Here is a 24,678-nt window from a genome sequence, read left to right as displayed (position 1 = left end):
AGACAACTCGAAGGCGAAAGCCATCTTCTTTTTTTTCTCGGTAGATTGAATTTAGCCCCGCCCCCTTCCCCCGAAAGCTTTCTACACCTAACGTGGTTTTGCACTGCCTCCGGGATCGGCCCACCTTTGACCAAGTGACGATGTCGTATGATGACGTCAACATGTGACGTCACGTCATGTGAAGTCATAGTGACTTCGTGATAACGTCATATTGATGTCACAATATTTTTTCGTTCAGTGACGTCATGGTGGCGTCACAGGATGACGTCATCACGTGACGATTATTCTTCGCATCACTTCGTGTTGACGCCGGCGCCGATGGTCAATTTTCGCGTTTGATCAGGCATTTAAGGGTTTCGCCTTTATAGGACCCTTGCAGGCGGCACTCTGTATATATATATATGCTACCGCGCACGTGAACTCTGTCTCTCCCTCTCTCTCTCTTTCATTTTGCCTCTGCCTTCTTCCTTTCGAACGGCTGTAAATCCACCATCTCATGTGCGTCTGCATCTTGCGTTCTTCTATGCATGCCCAGTTCTCTTGTAAGACCTTGAATTTTTCTTTTGAATTCCTCTTACTGTACTGTCTTTGCACTGTGATCCCTGAATCGTCTGCGTCCTTCCTTACGCCAACTGTATGATTGAGTTACGTGTCGCCGTAACTGCACTGTCTAAGTATCAAATCCTTTGTGGGACATCTGCTGGCATCCCACTGTCAGTTCCCTATCGCCCTATCTCCAGAGTGGGCCCCCTATTGTTATGTCAAGGGCATGCGCACACACGATCTTGAACGAGAAGTAGCCTTAAAATGCTTTAACATTAGAGCAAGGCTTGTACTAAGCCGGCCACATGTGACCGAAGCTTTGGACGCGATCTTCGGCGCAGTGAAAAAGCTCAGCTGCCCGGCGCCATTCATCATTCCGATAAGCGAACCCCAGCTTTCGCCGCTTGTATAGTTCCCTCAGCGGACGCGGACACCGCCTCCTTGGTTGTGATCGGAAAACAGGAAAACGAAACGATATACATCGCTGCATATTTCGAATGAACGCAACACCGCTCCTGGCAAACAAACGCGAGTGATCTTCGTTGTTACGTAACATCACAATAGGAGGTCAAAGTTCAGCACCTCAGTCTCTGTCGTGAGCGAGCTCTCTATATGCCGCCAAGTCAAACAAGGTCGATCGCCAAAATGCCCCCAACGATGCACGCTGGCGATTTTTTTTTTCGCTCTACTGAATTCGCGTACGCCTTATACTGCCGACAAGATTTGTATCCTACGTTCCACAAAAGAGAGGAGAGTGCGATGGAAAGGGTGGAGGGGGGGGGGGGCGAATTGAATGAGTTACTTTTTTTCCCAGTGCCGGGAGAACCGGGCCACGACAGGAGAGAGCAACTGCAGCGCCGTCAGAACAAAAGCGGCAGCGCGAACGCGGTTGCGGCACAAATATGCAAATGAAAGAACAACCGACGAGAGAAGAGAAGCAAAATATTTACGCAGGAGACCACGCCGGTCGGGACGAATTCTTTCTTTTGTTTCGAGAAATGGCTTCAGTGTTGCGGCTGGCTGCGCTGCGCGGGGGAACGTTTGGTTGACGATTCCACTCATTCATTCCTATGCACAGTAAGTAGAAACGAGCCATGGAAATAAAAATGACATGCAGGTGTAACCTTAAGGGACAATAGAGCAGTGAGGGTCAGGGAATAAACAGGTGTTAAGCCCATTTTAGTCTAAATTAAGAAGAAGGCATGGGCATAGGTAGGGCATGTAGCGCGTATGCAAGATAACGGCTGGTAATTAAGAGTAACGGGCTGGATTCCAAGAGAAGGCGAACGCGCGTGGGGGAGACAGGTAGTTAGGTGGGCCGATGAGATTAAGAAGTTTGCGGGGATAACGTGGTAGCAGCGAGAACATGACCGGGTTGATTGGCGAAACATGCGAGTATAGATAATAACTGTTCGGGTTTAACGTCCCAAAACCACGATATGATTATGAGAGACGCCGTAGTGGAGGGCTCCGGAAATTTCGACCGCCTGGGGTTCTTTAACGTGCACCTAAATCTAAGTATACGGACCTCAAGCATTTTCGTCTCCATCGAAAATGCGACCGCCGCGGCCGGGATTCGATCCCGCGACCTGCGGGTCAGCAGTCGAGCGCCATAACCACTAGACCACCGTGGCGGGTGGCGAAACATGGGTGATGCCCAATTGCCCTCCGGTGGGCGTAGTCCGGCTGATGACGATCATGAAGTGAAAGTGCACGCGTGAGCCAGCATTCGATGGCTTGGCATGAAGGAGAAACGAAATGCTTCAAAGATTATCTATCGCCTGAGATTCGCCTGATTCGCGAGTGCCTGATATCACATGATCGACGAGTGCCGCTGCCATTCCTGGGCATGCGCGGATGAAGTTGTTTGTCTGCATTATTAACCGCGACTGTGCGTCCTCTCTCTTCCTTTTCTTTTTTTATTATTTTTTTTGTGCCGCCTTCGATTTTGTGCTGGCAACTTGTTTCGCGAGTTCGCGAACCGGCTTGCCTGTCTAAAAGCATTACAGATACTGTCGCGTATAACCGCCAACGACAGCGACTGCATCGTTGAAGCACAAGGCCCCGTATTTCCGGAAGTAGAGAACAAAAAAAACAAAAAAAAAAAGAAAACAAGCGCTGCCGCCGCCTTGACGGGACGCTGGTATATATATCGGACGTGTTTATGCCGTCAGACGGCGGTGGTCAGTTCATAAATAATTCATGCAGAGATAGCGATGGCTAACAGAGTGCGTCACACGAAGAATAGCAAGTATTACCGACGCCGTGCACTTGACGTCGTTCTTGCCGCCAAAGAAACAAAGCCTCGGCCGAAAACACACACACAAGCAGCTTCAAACAGCGAGGGCAGGAAACTCTTGTCCTATGTATCACAGTCCGATACACTTGTACCAGTCGAGCAATGTCCTCAGATCCTCGTGATTTTTTTTTTTTTTGGCCATTGAGAAGCAACTGAAAGAGTTGGAAAATGCCACTAAGGATTCTTGATCACACCGCGTGCAATGACAATTAGCTAAGCGCGTTTAATTTATAATTCCGCGGGTACATGCTAGAGTCCCGTGTGCTCAGATTTAGGCGCACGCTAAAGAACACCGGGCGGTGAAACTTCCGCAGCCCTCAACATACAGTGTCTCTCATAATCATATCGTGGTTTTGGGACCTAAGACACCAACAATTATTATATACATATATATTATTCCGACTGTACATATATGGCAAAAATTTGTGACCTAAAGGGAGCGGAAGGCGAAGAGATAGCAACAAATTTTTCTAACAACAACTGTCCTGTGCGTGACAGCCATAGGTGGCTTACATTGGCAAAGAGCTAGCCAACATTGGCTAGTCCTAGTGTTATGCGCTTTGTGGGGCGTCTCATTCCCCCCGTGAATTCCTTAACGGCTCCTCGCTGTTCTTTTCTTTGAATATTAACCCTTCTACTTGTTTATTTTCATTTTTACTTTTAATGCTAGCTATATGTTATAGTTCTTATGTCGTACTATGTTTCACTAGTGTTTCCTTTTTTTTACAATTTTAGAGCCTACAAATTATGTTTCTACACTCCGTCTCCCCACTATACCGTCCAGCACTGCCAAAGCCACTGGGTGTAAACAAGCCAGATGTTTGCGCAGCAAAACATAGTTCCAGATATAATTACCTTACAATTAGCAGGGTTGAGACTTTGGCCCTTGTTTAGAATGTGCTACTTCACATCAATAAGTGATACATCTATTCTCCATCGCATTTACGTCGCATATCTTTTATAGTTACATAACTGACCGTCGGTAGCTGTGGTTACAAATCAACATAGCAGCGCCCATGCAGACGCGACCACCCACTACGATCCGAACTTGCGTTCGCTATTCGCCCACAACGCTGACAGCAACAAATTAATGGTGAAACGAGCCATCGCGTCGTGCCATCCCACGATGAGGACAAAATATCAGGTACGTTCCGTCGATATTGGCGAGATCAGCTGTTTGTTTATCCACGCCTGCTAAGCCTAAAGAATTCTATAACAGTTCATGAGAATAGCGCGATGTAGTCAAGAATACATAGCTGTCGAAGCGTCAGGACACAAATATAAAGCAAATGCAAGCGTCAGTTTGGAACTTGCGGGCCTCACAGCGCACGACGACGACGTGATAAACACGTGGCTGAGGGCACCAGTGTCGATGTGTGCAGCCATGTTCTTTTTTTGGGGGGGTGGGGGGGGGGGGGGGGCGTTGCCGTCTGCTCGCCCAATGCGTGAGCGCAGACGACAGGGGGAGGCTGAGCAGACGACGCGGCGCGGATGAATACATCGTGAGGAACTTTCGCCCTTCCTATTGGATCAGGGCCCTGTAGCTTCCACAGTGCTGAAGGGAACTTCTGAGATAGAGTACAGGTGAACCTAATAACTGCTTCCGCAACCTCAGTTGACTTTCAACAGTATTCTACCCATAACGAAAGTGACATGATCTGTATCAGCTAATCAGCATCGTTGAGTCTGAAAAACCAACTCTTAATTCACGGGAAGTTTGGTAAGCTCATTTTGTGTTAATTGCGTGCGGCGGCGATCTCCCTGAGCTATCTAACAGGTGAGTTATAACGCGATATCAAACTTTCTGAATTTTAACCACGCGATTATTCTATAGTACTTCCACACCTAGAGAATCATCCCGCTTTAATATGTGATATCCAAAATGTGTAACATCGTGTGTGCCACGTACTACCAACATATAAAAACGAAAAACGCAGCTTAGGGCGCGATTGGCGTTCACAACGCACGTAAGTCTCAATTACAGTGATCGCAGAAGCCTGCGTATTCGCTCGCTTGGAAAAAAAAATAGACACGCGTGCATGCACGCACCGGACAATACCGATATGCAGATGACATCACGTATACGTTTGCGATCGTTCGCTAACTTCCCGGTGATCATGCATGCGGTCACTTGCTTTTTTTTTATCCCGCGAACGGTGTTCCTTACCCAGTGATCAAGGCAACTATATGCCCTATTGTGACAAGTGCTGTTTCGTTTCCTGCATTGTTTTTCTTTGTTTTTCATCGCGCTTCGCGTTGTCGTGACGTGACCGACCCCACGCCATAACGGCACCGCTATATGGCCTTCCGGCCCCGAAGTGCATAACCCCATACATTCTTCACCGCACAAGTCATGAGCCGACGAAAATGGACGATGGAACCTCCGATTCTTGTCATGTTTTTTTTTTTTTTTATTCCGCAGACAAAAGATATAACAATGCAATGCGTACGAGGGACGGGAAACAAGAGGAAAACGCGATTACCCCAGAAACGATGTCGTCTATTGCATTGCCGATGACAGAGGGTGCCCACGAAACTTCATTTGCATATGAATACTGCTACATTGTTGGGTCTACATTGCAAGGAGCTGGATGGCACGGGAGAGCATCTGCACGTACTGCAGCAATGGCGCTTGCTTTCCATGGTTGCCTTAGGCAAACGACTCGACGGCATATGCGGAAGACGAGTTGTCTTGCTTATAATCAGCCTTAACTAACACAAGTTGTTGTTAACGCTATAAAAACTCACGAGATTTTTTTTTTTTTTTGGGGGGGGGGGGGGATTTCTTTCGGTCCCACAGCAATAATGGCCATCTGGAGTACTTGCGTTAGGTAGCTTGAAAACTCAGAGGCCGATACTTTTCTATCAAGACGCTGATAACGTGGCCTGAAAATACAGTGAGCGTGGCGTTGAAAGCGAGAAAATGCACGCAAGCCAGGTGACGATTATTCTGGCGGGACAGATGATGATTGTTGGGGTTCAACGTCCCGAAACCACAATATGATTGTGAGGGACGCCGCAGTGGAGGGCACCGGAAATTTTGATCAGCTGGGAGTTCTTTAACGTGCACCTAAATGAGAGCGCGCGGGCCTCGGGCATTTTCGCCTCCATCGAAAATGCGGCCGCCGTGTGGCGACACGCCCCAAATGGCGCGTTTAACTGCCGCCATCTTGTTGTTGTTGTTTGTGGTTATGTAGAGGAAGAGACGCTTATTTCTGCAGCCCAGTCGGGAGCACGGCGCAGCGTCTTGGGGGGGTCTACTAACGTTGCTGCTGTGTATCGGTAACATTGGCGTAGCCAGGGGGCGAGGGTTCAAAAACCCCTCCCCCTTCCGAAATCGTACGATTTTATATATGTGTTTGTACACGCAGGAATATATATAAAGGTTGGTCGTGGCTTGTTTGAGAGTTGAGGCTTATTTGAGAAAACGGAGGTAGGCTTCCTTTTGTGTATGTATTTTACTTCTTTTTCTTTCTTTTTGAATGGATACAAAAGCTTCTACGTAGCTCTTGAGCCCTGAGAAGCCTATTCACTTTAAACCACGCGTCTCTGCGTCGCCAGAGCGAAGATGCGCGGCGTCCCGTGCAGTCACCGCGCGTCAGCCCCGCCACTGCAGAGAATGAGGACGAGAATCGAAAAGAAGCCGCGGCGAGCCTCGTCGTGTGGCCGTGAAAGGCGTGAGAATCGCGGAGACATGTCACTGACACGGAGGGCAGGACTAGAGACTCGACTTGTCCCTCGGCGTTGCCTCTGCAACTGTTTCGGTGACCTATGTCGTAATGGGTACTGAAGTAAGCACAAACCGTAGGAGGATGATTTTCAATGTCAGATAACAGCTCGCCGGTAGGCCTGATAAGAGAGAGAGAGAGACAAAAGGCAGGTAGATTATGAAAGGAAACCCCCGGATGTATGCAACCAGAGGCGTAACATTTCAAGGTATATTTTCGGGCTAGTTGCTTCATACTTGCAGTAAAACAGCGCCAGAGAAAACAAGGGACCAGACGCGCCCTGTGTGCGTGTTGAGAAATCAACTAATCTTGCTCAGCGCTGCTTTGAATGCGGCTGTACACCATTCTTTGCTGATAATGGTATTGTTCGTGCATAAAGATAACAGTACTAGAGAATTGGCGGAAACCTTTAACATTTCAAGAAAACGGATCAAATGTGTCAGCCAGCCTTCCGTAGCCTTGTATAGTAAAGACATAGACCTGCTCAATCATGGCTGACGTCGGCTTTAATCACACGTGTGTGCATGAGCCAAGGCTTCTATGCTTTTTACGTTATTACTAGTGTTGCTGTTTTTTAGACAATGAGCATGCGCATATGCTTGTTATCTGGCTTACAAAGTAAAATCTTTCTTGCAATAAACTCAGTTGCAAGTACCGTGTTCTATGTGTCTTATCTTTCTCGGTCCCGTCTTTTGCGCCGGTTGTTCAAGCACCACGCATTTCAACCAGCTCGCCCAGTCTGCCATCCTACTTCAGCTCTTTCTTACCTCTGCAAAAGCGTAACTACGCATGCATCACTGTTACCAATATCGCACTTTGTCATACTTTATGAGTCAGCGGTCTCACAAAACGCGCAGGCACCATTCGACATCTCAGTGCACGCGTATTAGACGCCGAATCTAAGTTTTTCATAGGCATCTCGATGAGCGCAACTTCATATATGTCTAACGCCGATGACGCTTCATGACCGCGGCCCCTCCGGACAGCTCGCGGCTTTCCATACAGCGCCAAATCAATTACGCTTCGGCGAACCTTCTTACCTCTCACGTTCGATAGCTTGAGCTGTACTTGGACTCGCTAAAGGTGACTTGCCTAAATTTCACTGCTATTATGCGGGTTAGTCCAGCTAAGGTTAAAATGTATCCTGTTGCAGCGCCCCGTACTTCGGATAAACTCGCGCTCACTCTCTCGTTGCGCTGCTCTGGAGACGGTGGTGGTGGTGATGATGTTTGTTTTAGTTTTTTTTTATTATTCATGGTTTGGTCCACTTCATTTCATTCATTGATTGATTTACAACAATAATGTTGCAGGACACCAGGGGAAAAAAGCTGATCAATCAGCTTGAGGGTGTCCTGGCCACCCTACACGTAGGTCAGCGTAAACGGTGGCTACAAAAAATAAAAACAAAGAAATATGCACACTAATATATTGCACATGGCTCATTTCCATGATGACGATGACAGGGATCTAATATTCTCTCTAACAGTGTAGTCAGTTGCCTCGACACAGACAGAAAGATAACTTTGCTCCTCCTCCTCCTCTTGCTAGGTCCAGTGGTTTGGGGACCAGGACACCGCCTAAACGGCGGCCGGTAGCCCTTGTGCACTGGTAGCGTTTTCAGCCAGCTGGACAACCCAGAGTTGCTCTTCCGGGTCCGAGCTAAGCAATACTGCCTCCCACTGCTCCGAGTTGCAAACGTTGCGTCATGACAACCAACGTTCAAACACACGGACCAAGAGGACGACAGTTCCTGCTTTCGTGGCTAGTTAGTTCGTGCGCCGACTGTAATGGAGCAGCCATAACAAGTCGCCCAACATAATGTGACTTTACAGCAGTTAAGAAGCGAGGGCAAAGCACGGGATCGCTTAGTTAACGGCGTCGGGAAACTGGCGCCTGAGCACGAAGGCCTCCGCGGGAACAGCTGCTCAGTGGATCTTCGCCGTCCCTGGGGTGCCACGGACGCCTCGACCCGTGACATAAAGGAGAAAGGGATCCGGCGCGTTATTATGCCGTCCGATTCGTAGTCACGGCGATCGCCGAGACAGCGGTTAGCGATATTACGCGCGCAAATCGAGCTCGATCGCCTCCCGCAGCCAGCGCTGTACGGCGTCGCTCGTCCCGGATGGATAGGACGGCCGGACAACGCGGATTGCCGTCGTCCGTGACAGGGGAGGCGCGCGGTGCCGGCCGAGCGAGAGGAAGGGAGGCAGATGTAAATGAACGGCCTTGCGCGCGCGGCCGTGCATTGAGAGGCCCACGATCGTAGCGTCTCGTCTGACCGCAGTGGTGGTGAAGTGGTGGAGCTTCTGCCTCCAAAGCGGGATGCGGTGGGCTCGACTGCAGCCGGGCACCCAAAGTTCTTTAACTGCAGAGCAGATTAAGGGACTACCCCGTCGTCGTCTCATGTCTCGCGCTGGCGTCACGCAGGTCCCACGTTTTGATACACATAAGCCGAGCAAACTGCGCGTTTGGAACGCCAGCGCACGCTTGCCCGTGAACGCCAGTGTCGCCGAAGGGCTAATTCGTCTGTCCGAGCCAGCGAAGCAGCAGCGAAACGCCAGCGCCGGGAGTTCGACGCACCGCGCTCGGAGAAGCAAACAGTAGAAAAACGGTAGACAGAAGGCCATATAACAGAAATTAGATAATCGCAAAACAAATCAGATTATCACACGAAAAGAACATAAAAGATAACCAAAGAGCAGATAAATACAAGAAAAGAACGCAGAGAAAACAGCAGACGAACACAAGGTAAACACGAGGGAAACACGTGAATCAATTCCCCGCAGTTCGTACAGTTTTTTCACTTGGTGTGGATTGTGCAACTGGCTTAGATCTTTTTTTTTATGCGGAGAGAGCTGTCGCGGCCTGACCTGGATGTAATCTTACCAATACTAATATATATATATATATATTGTGATGACGAAGAGCGGCACCGAGGCTCTGGCGCGCGGGCAGCTAGAGGGAAGTAGAGAAAGAAGAAGGTCAGGGAGAATAGAACAGCTTGGCCCAGGAACGGGTGTTGTCTCTATCTCGTCCATTACAATGGCGCAGCCTACAACGCCAGCCGAACCTTGCAGCTGAAGCCACCTGTCGTCGCGCGTCGTCGGCAGCGCGGGTCTCCCAATCCTAGGAACGCCGTCCACGCTTCCTCGGTTATGGACACCGTGGCCCGACCGCTGCTAGAGCTACCCATCAAACCATCCCAGGACGGCGTCGAGGCCTCCTCGGTGGCTCAAGGGCATGCTTACCCCGGCGCCGCCAAGACAGTAAACGGCCTCCCGTTGCCCGGGAATGCCGCTCACGCTTCCCGTGGCGACACCCTCTCATTCAGGGCTCCATCGGCACCTGAGCCGCTTTGGGGTGCGGTACGAGTTCCTTCAGTCCAGCAGCCCGCCGTCGTGGGCCCAACCACCACGGCCTGCTGGTCCAACATCACTGGCTCCGCACACGAACCATCGGAGAGCGCCGCGCACCTGCGGCGTACCATTGCGCGACTCCGCGTTACGGCCAATGCCTTGACAGCGTCGAGCTCTACGCTGTTTCCTCCCATTATTCCGGCACTGACAGCCATCAACGCCTTGTTGGATGTGGCCACCTCGCTAGACCTCGAGGCCAGCTCGCCTGAGCAACGTAGAGAGCTCCGGTCTACCCTCAGCCAGGTCTCTATCCAACTTGGTGACTTCGCGCACACACTCTGCCGTTTCGCTCCTGCCGTATCATTATCCCAGGCTACCTTTGTACTACCGGAATTCCGCGGCTTCCAGGACGACGCCGAAAAATGGGTGGCGACCGTCAACGCCCTGGGAGATCGCGAAGCCTGGACGGAGGCGCAGAAATTGTCCATGGCGATAGACCGTCTTCGGGAAGGTGCCGCGGCGTGGCACAGGTATGAAGGCGTGAGGCAGCACTCCTGGGCGGAATGGAGTGCAGCCCTGATTGCCGCATTCGGCCGGATTCCATGTGCCACCAGCGAGTCTAACACGACGTCTACCGAGGAGGGAGCTCACGAGGTGCTACACCTTGAGGCTACAACTGCACGCTGCAGCTCACCGGCAGACAGCTGCATAGCCTGGCCTAGCACGAACATCGGACTGACGTCATGCTGTCACTCTGCTTCATTATCCGACGCGAGAACATCCCCGCCAATGGCCGAGAGCATTTCGCATCCCTATCTATCGGAAAAGCCGCCTCCATGCTCGCCATCACCTGAGCACTTGGAGGCACCGGCCCGCGTCGTTCTGGACATTCAACTACCTATTGAGACATGCCTGCCTGGGAATCACACCAACATCCCCTCTCACCAGGCAGAAGCAGATATACGTGCGACGCGTTCCTTGGCCGAAAGTGAGAGCGTTTGTAACTTAATAAGACACGACTTTTCAGAAGACACCAAGGTCTCTCACAACTCTGAGATTTTCTTCGGAGACCTGCCCGCGCAGCACAAGTCTCCGGCTCTTAGAACGGCTTCTCTCGAGGACTCTACGCCTGCACGCAGCGCGGCTTCAAGAATTGCTGACTTGGGAACGTTAGTGGGCTCCACAGCGACAACGCTGCAAAAGCACAAGCCACGTCGCAGGTCAGCGCGTAAACTTGGCGCCATGATGCCGCAGACCTCTAGTAAGGCACTCAGACGCCCCTCGGCCCACTGCAAAAAAGGCCGACGGCCTCGTTCGGTGCAGCAAGTGGCTTTTCCGGGTCTACCATCCAGTGCCTTGTTTCCGAGACTGCGACCGATTAAACGTCCGGACAACATGCCACCATTCGACGTCAGCCAGGGCCGCCCGCCGGAGCCGTCGCTAACGTATTCGCAGTCAATTTCGCACCATGGCCGAGAACTTCGACGACGACGTCAAGATCACTTTCGCCTGCCAAAGAGCGCTGACGCTCGTTCCCAAGCCATGTCAAGGCGTGGCTTGGACCGACCACAGCGATTTGACCAGTGTCGCCCACCAGAGGCACTTCAGGCAGGCCTCCCAGCCAACTTGCAGCGTGGTCGGGACCGACCGCCGCGATGCAGCCAGCACCGCCCACCAGAGACATTGTCGACTGTTCCGCGCGCTCGCAGTCATGGCCGAGTGTGATGACGAAGAGCGGCACCGAGGCTCTGGCGCGCGGGCAGCTAGAGGGAAGTAGAGAAAGAAGAAGGTCAGGGAGAATAGAACAGCTTGGCCCAGGAACGGGTGTTGTCTCTATCTCGTCCATTACAATATATATATATATATATATATATATATATATATATATATATATATATATATATATATATATATATATATATATATATATAATACTATATATAAGCGTACCAATAAGCATAGTCCGGAACTGCTTGCATGGCAGACACATTGTCACGTTGTTGTGACGTTTAAGAACACGGCGTCCAGTGCCGGAAGTTAAAGAAGGAAGTGTTTATTGGCCATACGTGTGCCCAGCGAAACAAAGAGCACTCATGGTACAACAACAACAGGTAGCAATAGCGTCGTTGGATTTAGGGGGAGGGTGGGGGGGGTGGAGTTGAAGCGCGCCGGCTTTGATACATGCGCCATCGTACATTTCAGCTTAATCTCTGATGCTCGCGTAAGCTCTAAAATCTACACTGTTTTCTGCGTTGCGCGGACAATGTTATAGCTCCCGATACATCTTAGAAGCTTTCGATAAACTAGGAAGTGGTCACCGGGTGAGCCGGCGAAGTCATGAAGAAAAATCAAGCACGCACTTAATACGTATGGGCCAACGAAATTTACCGCGTCGTTTTTTCTTTCTTGTACGGCAACAGTCACATTATGTTTGGCCACAGAAAGAAGTTTGCCTTCGAAAAGAGTGCGTACTAATATCTAGATCGAGAAAATGGGTATGATAAAGCTCGCGCTGAGCATCGACCGAGTCTCGTCGCCATCTTGGATCGCCTGCGGCGCCCCCTCTCGTTCATGAAAATTGCGGACATATGATTCGGCCTTACACGGTGTAATTGGTGTAATCGCGACTTGGGAAATGCATTTCGCTTTGAGTTGGGCGTCGTTGTTGTCGATAGTCTGCTCACCGTTAACGTGATTGACGAGCCTTTCTCATTTTATCAAGTTCGCTTTTCGGAAGTGCCGGTCAAGCTTGAAAATCCTTTTTAAGCCGCACTGCAAGCGGTACATTGTGAGGCGGCGCAAGTGCACCGTGAGAGCTCTGCACGTGCAAAGCGAGCGGCAACCCGGCGGAGAGAAGGGAAAACGCGCGCTGCTAACACCCCAGTTTCTCTTTTTCTGCCAGAGATGGCGCTGCCTGTCAAGAGCAGCGCCATCTGCTGCTGCGAGGGTTCTGCTAGAGGACGGACGTGTTTTTCGTGGGCTCCGGAATGACAGCGTCAGATAAGTTTTTCTTTTTCGCATGATTCGAGCTTGTTTTTTAGTTATATGAGTACATAAGCCACTAGATTGAAGCTTTGAAGCTTAATAGGGCTTACAATTTTGTACTGTTTCCTGTGTGACAGTCGCCTGGTTTTTTTTTTTTTTCCGTTCGGTCACCACGTGTCTGAAAGGCACACATGTGCTTTGAAGTGTAGCATACTAGCGGAGTTTTGTGATACCATTTGACTTTAAAGGGGTCATGAACCACTTTTCCAAGTAATGATCTAATAGCCTCAGTATCGGAGTGTACTGCCTCCCGAATCGATTGCCGCAAAAATTTCTCGAATCCGTCAAAAATCAGCGGAGTTACGGGGGTTTGGCGCACGCTCCCAGCGCTTTCTCTCTTTTCTCGTGCCGGCGAGCGCACTGGAAGCTAGACAGGGAGGGATGGCATGGGGGAAAGAAGTTACGCCAGCGCGCGTCATGAAACGCGATCGCTCTCCCGCTGTGATTCGCTTGCGCGAGTGCGGCTACCGTGTACTGAGTGCGGCGCCGGCAAATGGCGGCACCCCGCGGCAAGAAGCGCATCTGATCCGAACGCCGCTCTCGATTTACGTCGGCTATCGGCCAATAAGCATGCTATGTCTCTTGCGACGTACAGCGGACAGACGCCCCGCCCACCGACGAGAGTGAGAACCGGCCTCTGTTTGAAAAGAGGGTGCCTGGGGAAACGGCAACTTCGCGCTCCGCTTGTGGCCATTACGCGGCGCGCACGACTGTAATATTTGGCAGAGCAGTTCATAGCCGTGTCAGCTTTCCGCAGGATGTGTTTTTTCAATCAGCCCAAGGGGTGCTTCATGACCCCTTTAAGTGTATCTAATCCGCCGTGTGAACGATCTAGCCATGGTCAAAACGACCGTAAAGTGTTCAGGGTGCGGAATGGCATGGAAAATAGAGGTTTGTACGGATGAGAAGACAGAGGGAGCTGACGCCAAGTGTAAGCAATGCGAGTTAGAGGCGAAAATGGAAATAATGATGGCTGCCCAGAATAAGCTCATGGTAAGAATCGCCGAGCTGGAGATTGCGTTGGCGACAGAGCGGGAAAAAACGATGGCTATGGGGGAAAGGCTTAAGTCAGCCGAGGAGGGGTTAGCAAAGGTAGTCATGGTGAACAAGGAAGCAAGCGACAGCGGGGCATCGACCCCCACAGTGGTAGACTCGAAGGGGGAAACACGTTTGCAAAAGACAGGTGCAAGGGTCACAGGACCCAGCTTCCGCGAAGTAGTTTTGGGAAGGGGAGGGGACAAAGCCGCAGTGGCACGCGCTAGTAACCGAGGCAGTGGCCAGGTGCGGGACGGTCCAGCAGAAGAGTCGGAGCACGTGATAATCGCCGGGGACTCGAAATTAGTTAGATGCGAAGAAGCAGTCAAGGAAAGGGTGAGAGGCGACAAACGAGTTTTAATAGGGAAGTTCCCGGGACATAGGCTGGGATCAGTGATGACACGAGCTAGCGCAAAACTCGCAACTAAGGCTAATGGACGTAACCTCGTGATAATCGCGGGAGGTCTAAACGACGTCTTGAATGAAGAATCAGCCGAACTAGCGACCACATTGGCGAAAGGGGTCGAGGACATGCGCGCCATTTCCTCTCAGGTGCAGATAGTGGTATGCACAATGCCGGAAGTACCAGTGAGAGATATCAACTTGCAAAGAGCTGTTGTCGACGCAAACAAAGAGATATGGCGAATTAGTCGAGAGAAGGGCTTCGAGGTAGTGGATATAAACAGGGAGGTGCACAGGTGGGGCGGTTTCCAAAGAGACAGAATTCACTTCGATAAAAGGCTTGGTCATGAGGTGGGCTGGCGACTGGCAGGACGCGCAGTAGCTTTTTTGGGGGGCACGCGGGCCCTTCGGTGCCCACGGTAGCTTGTAATGAGGAAATCAACCAGGGGGGACTCTTTGACAGGCAGTATAGCGAAAAACCAGAGAAAAGGTAAAAGAAGGGAGAAGGCGCGTGTTGCAATTAGTTACATAAACATGCAGGGTGGCAGAAAAAAGGCAAAATGGTTAGAGATTGAGGAGCAGTTAAGCAAGGAACAGATAGGTGTTTATGCGGTTACAGAAACACACCTTAGAGACTTGGAAGAGCCACCACATATTGACAATTATATTTGGGAAGGATGTAACAGGATCACCTCAGAAAGGAGAGGTGGGGGTGTTGGAATGCTAATTCATAGCAGAACAAAATTGGATAGAGTGAAACAAACGTGTTCAGAGCACATGTGGGTTTCGGGCACAGTAGGTGGAATGAAAACGTGGCTAGGTGTAGCTTACTTGTGGACAGGCAATAACTGCAGAGAAAAGAATCTGGAGATAGTGAAATGCATAAGCACCGATATTAAAGAATTTGGTCATGATGCCGAAATAATCCTTCTAGGGGACATGAACGCTCACATTCATGACCTCGACGGATATTCAGACACCAATGGCAAGTGATTGCTAGATCTCTGCGAGCAACGTAGTCTTGAGATAGTTAACGTGGGGCCTAAGTGTGAGGGGCAGATCACGTGGGAAGTCGGAAACCGGCAATCGAGCATTGATTATTGTCTCATGACAGAAGGAATATATGACAAACTTAGAGAGATGAGAATAGACGAGGAAGGCATTAACAGCTTGGGTAGTGATCATAAACGCATAATATTACAAATGGGATATAAAACTGAAAATAAGAACATAGAATCAAAGTTTGGCAGCTTGTATCTAAATGACAAACAAATAACAAATATAGCCGCAAGAATCGAGGAAAAAGTAGACGAACTACCAGGTAAAGACTGGAAGTATAGTGAGCTGCTACATGTAATCACGAAAGAAATGGAAAAAGAGAAGAAAACTATTTGTTGGAAAGGAAAGAGAAAGCCAAAAAGTTGGTGGAACAAAGAAATCCGGGAGGCGATCGAGAAGCGACGTGAGGCATCACGGGAGCACAGACAGGCAAAAAGGGAGAAGCGGCCACAGGACGAAGTCAACCAAATATGGGAAATATATTTAGAGCAAAAATCCATTGTGCAGAAATTAGTCGAGGCAAAAATTAAAGGTGAAAGTGAACGCTGGATGACAGAGATTCGCGAAAAGAAGAAGGCCGCGCCTAGGATATTTTGGAGCCACCTAAAAGCGCTGGGTAGGAAGTCTGTCACAATGCAACAACATATGGTAGATGAAGGAGGAAATCAATTGGAAGGGTATGAAGCGCTAGGTTACATCCGAAAGATAACAGCTGATCAGGGGCGTAGCCAGAAATTTTTTTCGGGAGGGGTTCAACCATACTTTATGTATGTTCGTGCGTGCGTTTCTATGTGTGCGTGCCTATATACGCAAGCAAAACTGAAAAATTTCGGGGGGGGTTTGAACCCCCCAACCCCCCCCTTGGCTACGCCCCTGCAGCTGATTCGTTTAAAAAGGTCGCCCTGGGGATTCCCCCAGTGAGTAAAAGTACGCAAAGGAGTGCAACCGACGAAGATGTAGTACTAGAGAATTTCAATTGGAAGAAGGCCGAAGGAAAAATTCCTAAGCGCACTACTTCGGGCTTAGATGGGGTTCCCGTCAGCCTCATTAACGAACTCGGACATAACACTAAAGAAGCACTGCTGAAAGCCGTAGAAAAGTGCTTACAGGAGAGGGAAATACCAGACAGTTGGCGAAAAAGTAGAATGAACTTAATCTATAAAGGCAAGGGAGAAAGTGATAACATTCGCTCGTATAGACCCCTAACAATTACATCGGTGCTATACAGGTTGGCGATGCAGGCAGTAAAATTAAAAATAGAAGCGTGGGTAGAACAAAATGATATTTCGGGAGAACTTCAGAATGGATTTCGAATTGACAGGCGGTTAGACGATAATCTGTTTGTTCTTAACCAGTGTATAGAAATATTGAAAATAGAAAACAGGCCCTTATACGTAGCTTATCTAGATATTACCGGGGCGTATGACAATGTTAATCAGGAAATTTTGTGGGATATACTGAAGGAAGTGGGCATAGGTGACGACTGTATACACCTTTTGAGGGAAATATACAGAGAAAATACAGTTTGTATAGAATGGGAAGGAATAAGTAGCAAGGACAGCGTTGAAATTAGCAAGGGGCTGAGACAGGGATGTCCTTTGTCCCCGCTGTTATTCATGCTGTACATGGTGAGGATGGAAAAAGCGCTAAAAGGTAGCAACATTGGATTTAATTTGTCACACAAGCAGGTCGGCACGATGGTTGAGCAGAAGCTTCCAGGTCTATTTTATGCTGATGATATTGTCTTATTTGCGGACAGTCAAGATGATATACAGCGACTGGCAGATATATGCGGAAGGGAATGTGAGGCTCTAGGACTAGGATTTAGTGCAACAAAATGTGGATTGATGGTATTCAATGATCCCGAAGACCATGTGGTCTTTATACAGGGCCAAAAAATACCGAGGGTAAGCGAGTACAAGTACCTCGGAGTATGGGTAAATGAGGGGGATAGATATATGGAGGTACAAGAGAAAGCATCGGTAGCAAAGGGAAAGAGGAATGCTGCAATTATGAAGCACAGAGCTTTATGGGGATACAATAGGTACGAGGTGCTTCGAGGGCTGTGGAAGGGTGTGATGGTCCCGGGGCTTACATTTGGGAACTCAGTAGTGTGCATGAAGTCAGAGGTACAATCAGGAATGGATGTAAATCAAAGGACGGTGGGCCGCCTCGCGTTAGGCGCTCACGGGAAGACGACAAATGAGGCTGTAAAGGGTGATATGGGATGGACAGGCTTTGAGGTGAGGGAAGCTCAGAGCAAAATGAGATTCGAAGAGAGGCTGAGGAAAATGAAGAACAGTAGATGGGCAGAGAAGGTTTTCAGGTATTTGTATAGAAAAAGCGTTGACACGCAGTGGAGAAAAAGAACTAGGAGGCTCACCAGTAAATATACGGCTAGCAGTGCGGGCGATATGGCAACAAGGAGCATTAAGCGGAAGGTCAGAGAGGCGGAGAGGACTTATTGGATGGCAGCGATGGAAAAGAAGCCGGCTCTGAGTAACTACCGAAAAGGAAAAAACGAAATAAGGAGGGAAAGGTTTTATGATAATTCAAGGGGAAGCGCTTTACTGTTTGAAGCAAGGTCGGGCTGCCTTAGAATGCGTAGTTATAAAGCGAGATTCAGTAACGAAGAAGAACAATGTACATGCTGCGTGGGAACTAAGGAAACGATGGAACATGTACTGATTGAATGTGGCGATATTCACCCAGGTATACGTGTGGGCACGAGTCTACATGAAGCCTTGGGTTTTAGGGACAACAATGGAAAGCTGCACACGTCCGCGATAGAAATAAGTAAGAGACAGTTAGAGTATTGGTGGCAGAAAAGTAGAGATAAAGAACAAAAATAAATAATGGGGGAGAAATAAGGTCATTCAGCCTTAAGAGGCAGAGAGATGGACAGTGAATTTATATTGTTTTGGTATAATAACATAGATTTAATCAATGTAGATAAGGTATTAGGCCAACATGAAACAAGGAAGCTTTTTTTTTTCTTCGAGCCTGGTGGCAGACATGTCACCGCCCCGTTTTAAAGGGGACGCTCATAGCATCCATCCATCCAGCAGCGCCGCTAAGCGTTGCTTGGGAAGCCTATAAGGTACTATAACTTATGACACAGCGCCGCGTGCCTGCGCTCAGAGAATGTTACATTAACGCTTGCTGGTTCGGAATCGTGGCCACAGCGACATCAATACCGGTTACATACCACCCGACCCGCTCAGCATATCTGCCGTGTAACTTGAATGAAGTCTACATAGCTGCCGGGGGAAAAAAGCCTCCGTGCGCCAGCTTGAAATGCAAATATAGCTGCGAGAGGCGCTGGGACAAGGTCTCTCAATTCGTGGCCCTTTTCTCTTCATCGCAATATATGTACTTCGCACAACGAAGTCGTGCGCGAAATGCCTTCGAAAGCACCACGAGTCCACGTAAGTCGATGCGAATCTTGACCCGGTTTTCGGATATGTATGTGTCCGTGCCGTACGTGGTGCGTGATTCCAAGATATGACCTTAAAAAAATAAAAGAACAAGGGGGAACGAAAGAGAAGTTGCGTGTTAAAACAAATATTCGAGTCGAAAGTGAAACCTAAAGAGTCCTTGACCCCGAATAAGCTTCGTTCCCTTAGCCTCGTAGACCCTGCCCTCCTGACCCACGAGAGAGCCTTTAAAAAGTAAAAAAAGACTAAATGAGCACAAGTCATCCAACACACATGTAAGCGAATAGCGGAACGGTTCCGCAAGGATACTTTTTTTTTATTAATCCGTAGTGATGCGCTTGGAGGCTAATACTTGTTACATAGAAAATGTAAAGTCACAGCTTGTCTTTGTATTGTGTCATTCACTATAAAACGGAGCTGTTAACCTGCACAACTGTTGCTGTAGTATGCTTGGCTGCACATACGAGCCAATTAGTGATATTTCTGTTGGTTACACGAGTGCTGGAAAAAAAGCGGGGAGGGGGGGAGGGGACTTCAAGGGTGGCAACGTCCTGCAGCCCAATCGGGAGCAGCGTTTTTAAGAACCACACATACAGATACACATAGCAGACACGAAGGGCGCTGCTATGTGTTTCTGTCCGTGTGTTTATTAGCGCTGCACCCCAAAAAACGTTTGACCATGAACCAGCTCGCCCGAACCAAGGTTCTCTAGGCCAATCGGGAGCACGGCTCAACCCCACCAGAGATGTTGTATAGGCTGGCAAGCGCTGGACTTGTTCACATTGTCGCATGAACTCAACCTCGTTCTCCCAATTGGCAGAAAAGGGCGAAATTTTGGCGTTCTCGCCTATCCATGGTGAAACCGTAGAGTGGAGAATAACACGTCGGCTTGACGATGTGACACGACACGTACGACGTTAGGCTAGATAACTGGGTTATGCTGGTTTAGCATGATCCGAGGTGAAAGGCGCGAAGACGACTGCGGACAAGGAGAGAGATACACACACACACAGGCGCCACAACACGACACGACGAGAGCCGCAAGGCGGCGCGAACTGAGCGAATCAACTTTCAGGTGGTGATCAACAAAGGAGACAATGAAAGACATCGAGGTGGCTGGACGGGTTGTACAAGGAGAAGCTTTCACTGAGCCACAGTAACGGGCGTTATCATAGGGACAAGCGATCGGCTCCAAAAAAAAAAAAAAAAAAATGTGGGTCGTCGGTCGATCGGTTCAGGCGACTTGTGAAAGACGGATGACCGTACCTCCGCGGGGATGAGCCAAAGAACGGTGCGGGATGTGCAGTAAGACGTATATACGAGATCGGTCTTTCCGCTTCCTCACTTGCCCTTTCCCTTTATACTCCACTTACAATACTCTCTCCACTCTGTAAGTATACACTGCATATACATTCTGTGACGCACGTGTGTGGCGGTATCACTTTCCGTACCGGGTTACGCGGCCAAGGTGGCGGTTACGCGCCTCGCAACGCCGAGGCTGTTTTTTTCCCTATACCCGCCTTTCCTGTGCGCTCCACGTGTAATAAATCTTCTCTACGGCAACAGCAGGAACTCGCGAAGAGCGTGCATTTCTTGTGCTCGTGTACGAATTAAATACCGTTATAGTCGGATACAACTTAAAAGGGCCATCATGACACCCAATCGTCAATCACAATCTGTGTTATGTGGGTTAATCCATGTACGTTCACAAACAAGCTGCCGAAATTATCGCGCGTTCGGTGAAGCACTAAATTTATAATTGAATATTATTTTTATTAACGCGCGAGCTACACGAGAGTCTGGCAACACTGGCGCACTCGCTAGCTATGACGTAACAAGCTGCTTGCTTTGCGAGCGCCTTCATTCCAGCGAGCGATTTTGTTCCGTGGTCAGCTGCGCGTGCAGTCGAGCGGTGTCAGCTTTCTTCAGCTTGGCATTGAAATTGAAACGATCTGCAGCGGCTGAAACTTTGGTAAAACACGGTGGCTCCGCCCCATGCAGCACATGACGTCACACACGCCATGGCAATATGGCGGTCGCCGGCGGTAGGCGGGGTTTATAGCCGGCGACTTCTAGGGCTCCTCTTGCGCTGAAATATTATTTTACAGTCCATTTTTTCATATATGCATGGGCACAATAGAACATCTCTTCTATTTTTCGCCGAAAACCACAATTTCTTAGTTGACCGTGTCATGGCCTCTTTAAGAAGACCTGAGAGGTCTCACCCAAAATACCGAAGCACGGCAGCCGATCGTCTCCGCCACTAAGGAATATTACCACTCATGTACTCGGCAATATTCTCAGAAGGCGGCGTCACCGGTCGTCCGGCTGATGACGTCAGTCTGGAGTGCACGCCCATTGGTGCAGGCTTGAGGGCATCCGCCTTTGAGGAGGAAATGCCGCGGACTTCTAAAGTCGTATCCTACTATATATGTTATCCGCCGCTGCTACCTCGTTTTTCATTGTCTAGTTTCTTTTAAGGCGAAAGCCTTATCTCATAGAGTCCAGAAATGTCGAGATTTCGAGAGCCATCGCAACATGGCTGCTTCAAAGGAATGATGAAAAAAAAAAAAAGATACAGTGCTCAGTGCTTGTTTTCGCCGTGGTAATTTTCCTGACCCCGTCCGTGCGGTGCCCCGCTTCGTGTAACGTATAACGTTTAGTGTAACGAAAGTCCTCTTTCATCGACGCACAGATTGTGACATGACCAACGTAACACTAGCGATACCGCAACTAGTGAGTGAAGGTGGACTTGATTTGAGGCATATAATCGCATGCGTATAATTACTCACAGGACATAGCTTCGGATATATGATCCATTGATTTGCAGGGCTTCTTTCTTCTGGCATTTCGAAGCACGCTTAAAGGTGGCACTTGCAGGGATTGCAATAGGATATCGACGGCATGTGCTACGGGTTTCACGCTCGCTTCGATTAGCATCCCTTGTAGAAGCTGTTGGCTCTACAGAAACGTCCACTGTTCCAGCACTATACGCTCGTCACTTCACCCTCAGGACTGTTTTATCTGTTTGCTTTCTGTAATCTTTTCATATCTTGTGCGTAGTGTGAGCAAATATTCTGTCTAAACTTACACAAACACCAGACAACATCACACATGCCCGGAATTCAACCCGCCAACAGCACAGCCCCATAGCTATTTACTACGTTGGTTATTGCGTGATGCGCGTTTGTCCATTTTTTTTTAAGCTGACCATGTCACCGGTGTTAAATATTTAGGGGAATCATGCCAAATTCTACTCGACGTGAAAGAAGTTAATTAAATAAACGAGCATACCTGGTAGCATCTATACAAGTATCTGTGCTATGTTAAAGCGAGCTGTATTGGCCCGTAGTGCTCCCATTTATAGGCGTCTTCAGTTTGTCTTAACGTGCGAATCAGCGCACGAAATCAAGACACACAAAGAAGAAACGATTCAACAGCATCACCGCTGCGCTCGCAAGTTTTTTCGTTTTTTTGTTTTGTTTTTTAAAGAAAGATACGGAGTTAATATACGCACGGACCAGAGTAACACGTGTAACACTGTCCAACTCGCCCAACTTCCAACTTTACTAAGCGTCTTGAGACATGAGCATGGTTATTTGTGAAAGTGCAGCGTCGTTTCCCATGTGCTTGGTGCCCTTGCTGAATGCGTAACAAATCATTTTATTTGTCTCGCTATATCTTATGTCCATCACGGTCTTGTTTCCACATCGCAGGCATCAGCTCCGTTCGTGTAGACTCCCGCGGCCGACAACTGCCCAGCGCGCGCACCGTCAGCGCGTCCATGTTCCTGGACCAGGACCGGCCACACGACCATGCCTCCATGATGACCATCGCCTGGGGGAAGTTCATCTTCCACGACATAGCACACACGGCTCAGAGCGCCGGTACGTCTCTATAGTGCAATTCATACTGACATAAAGCGAACTGACCCTACACTGCATACTCAGTTCTGTTGTATTCGTTAACTCTGCTCCCAGGTGCAATTCCCCACATCACACTCGCTTTAAGCTGAGCTCGGAAAGAGTGCGGAAACAGGAAGAAAAAAGAGAAAGAAAAATAAAAAAGAAGAAAGAAGAAAGAAACGAGACAAGAGAGACTGACAGGACCCGTATATAAAAAGAAACTTTGGACAACGTTTTTTGTTTTTTGTTTTTGCTCGCTACCTCGCTCTTCCAAGCCATCTCGCTTCATAGGCAATAGTACGCCAAATGTCTAAAAATCTGGGGATACTATGCTGGCATTTTGCCCGAACTCTTAAATATATATCACTCTGCATAAGTACTGTCCTTTCAAATGTTGAACAGATCGGTTAAACGGCGTATGATGGTTTTGGTAAAGTTCCAGCTGCTAATTAATTTCCGGGTTTTCAAGTGTTAAGACCACGATATCATTATGGGGCACGTACCATCTGCTAACGAGAAAACGACTTAATATGCGCGTAAGATGAAGGACGAGGAAGAAGAGAGAGGAGGAGCGTAAAGGAAGGAAGTTTGACCAGAACAAAGTTAAGGTATGTACAGCCAACAGCAAACGTTTCCAGTGCGAATTTCCAGTGCGTTTCCAGTGCGTTTCCAGGCTCCACGAGTGCGAATTTCTGCTGTATTGTGAGCAATACTTCTAACCGCCCTGGTGACTGCACGCGTTAAAATACCAACAACAGGCTGGAACACTTATTTTCAGCTTATGTTCCTAGACAAAGCGAGGTTGTAGCTTTCTTGAACATTTCGCGTCCCACAAACTTTTGCTGCTGGGTCTACATAGGTAAGCTGTCTTTGGGCCTCGAGACGAAAGATGCACATAAGCGCGTCCTGGCAGACTCAAGTGTCACATAATATTTCATTGATTTATTTATTTATTTATTTATTTATTTATTTATTTATTTATTTATTTATTGATTGATTGATTGATTGAAACGTCGCAGGTTTCGAAGGGTCGCGCGTGAAGTGCTGCAACGTGGCCGAGGGTTTTGAGCACCCTGAGTGCATGCCTATCGACGTGCCGGCTCAAGACCCGTACTATGGCCGCTTTGGACAGCGATGCCTCGAGTACGTGCGCTCAAGTGCCGCGCCTCGGGAGACTTGTGGACTGGGACCACGGGAGCAGAATAACCAGGTATACGTACTACGATAGTCGCTTGCATGAAATAAGGTTTTTTTGTTTTTTGCTTTTTTGTCTTAGGACAAAGCTTTACATCCCGGTTTACCGCCAGCTTTCGAACTTCCAGAATGCGTACCAAACAAAAGAAAACGCTCGACCAAATATGATATCTAAGGGTTATGTCACGAAGTGTAAACTACGGGACGACGTAGACTCGCCCCTGCCCACGTCATCCGGTCGTTCTTACCTCGTGCTATAAAACTCTCATGTAAATCATGGTATAGTCATGCTATAATCTCAAAGTCTTCGTTTTGTCAACATCGCGGCGCTGCGACCGCAGGTGACTTCGTTCCTGGACGGCTCGACCATCTACGGCTCGTCCGAGGCCGAGGCCAAGTTCCTGCGCGCCTTCGAAGGTGGCCAGCTGCTGAGCCAGCGGACTCCCGCCGGGGAAGAGCTGCCTCCGGCCGACCTGGCCACCCTGGACTGCCGCCGCGGATCGCAGGACCCGCCCTGCTTCTCGAGCGGAGACCCTCGCGTCAACGCCGAACTCGGTCTGGCCATGATGCACACCGTGTGGCTCAGGGAGCACAACCGCGTGGCGCGAAGCCTCCAGGGGCTCAACCCACAATGGGACGATGAGAGGACTTTCCAGGTGAGAAGGAGGCTCGGAA

At 49.1% G+C, this 24,678-nt stretch overlaps 2 protein-coding genes across 2 annotated transcripts in view; one reads left to right on the top strand and one right to left on the bottom strand.

Annotated features, from left to right (window-relative positions):
• LOC119406500 (major facilitator superfamily domain-containing protein 4A) overlaps window positions 1-24,678 on the bottom strand; it is a 353,365-nt gene that overhangs the window by 201,803 nt on the left and 126,884 nt on the right. The gene's annotated exons all lie outside the window — the stretch shown is intronic.
• Window positions 1-24,678, top strand: part of LOC119372131 (uncharacterized) — a 125,333-nt gene that overhangs the window by 68,617 nt on the left and 32,038 nt on the right. Inside the window, exons 3-5 of the mRNA XM_037642595.2 lie at window positions 22,621-22,791; window positions 23,829-24,019; window positions 24,345-24,659. Of these exons, the coding sequence (XP_037498523.1) occupies window positions 22,621-22,791; window positions 23,829-24,019; window positions 24,345-24,659 (677 nt within the window). The remainder of the gene's footprint in view (window positions 1-22,620; window positions 22,792-23,828; window positions 24,020-24,344; window positions 24,660-24,678) is intronic.

The sequence above is a fragment of the Rhipicephalus sanguineus genome, chromosome 10 (assembly GCF_013339695.2).
Source record: "Rhipicephalus sanguineus isolate Rsan-2018 chromosome 10, BIME_Rsan_1.4, whole genome shotgun sequence".
Lineage (NCBI taxonomy): Eukaryota > Metazoa > Arthropoda > Arachnida > Ixodida > Ixodidae > Rhipicephalus > Rhipicephalus sanguineus.
This window is presented reverse-complemented; position numbering and strand designations above follow the sequence as displayed.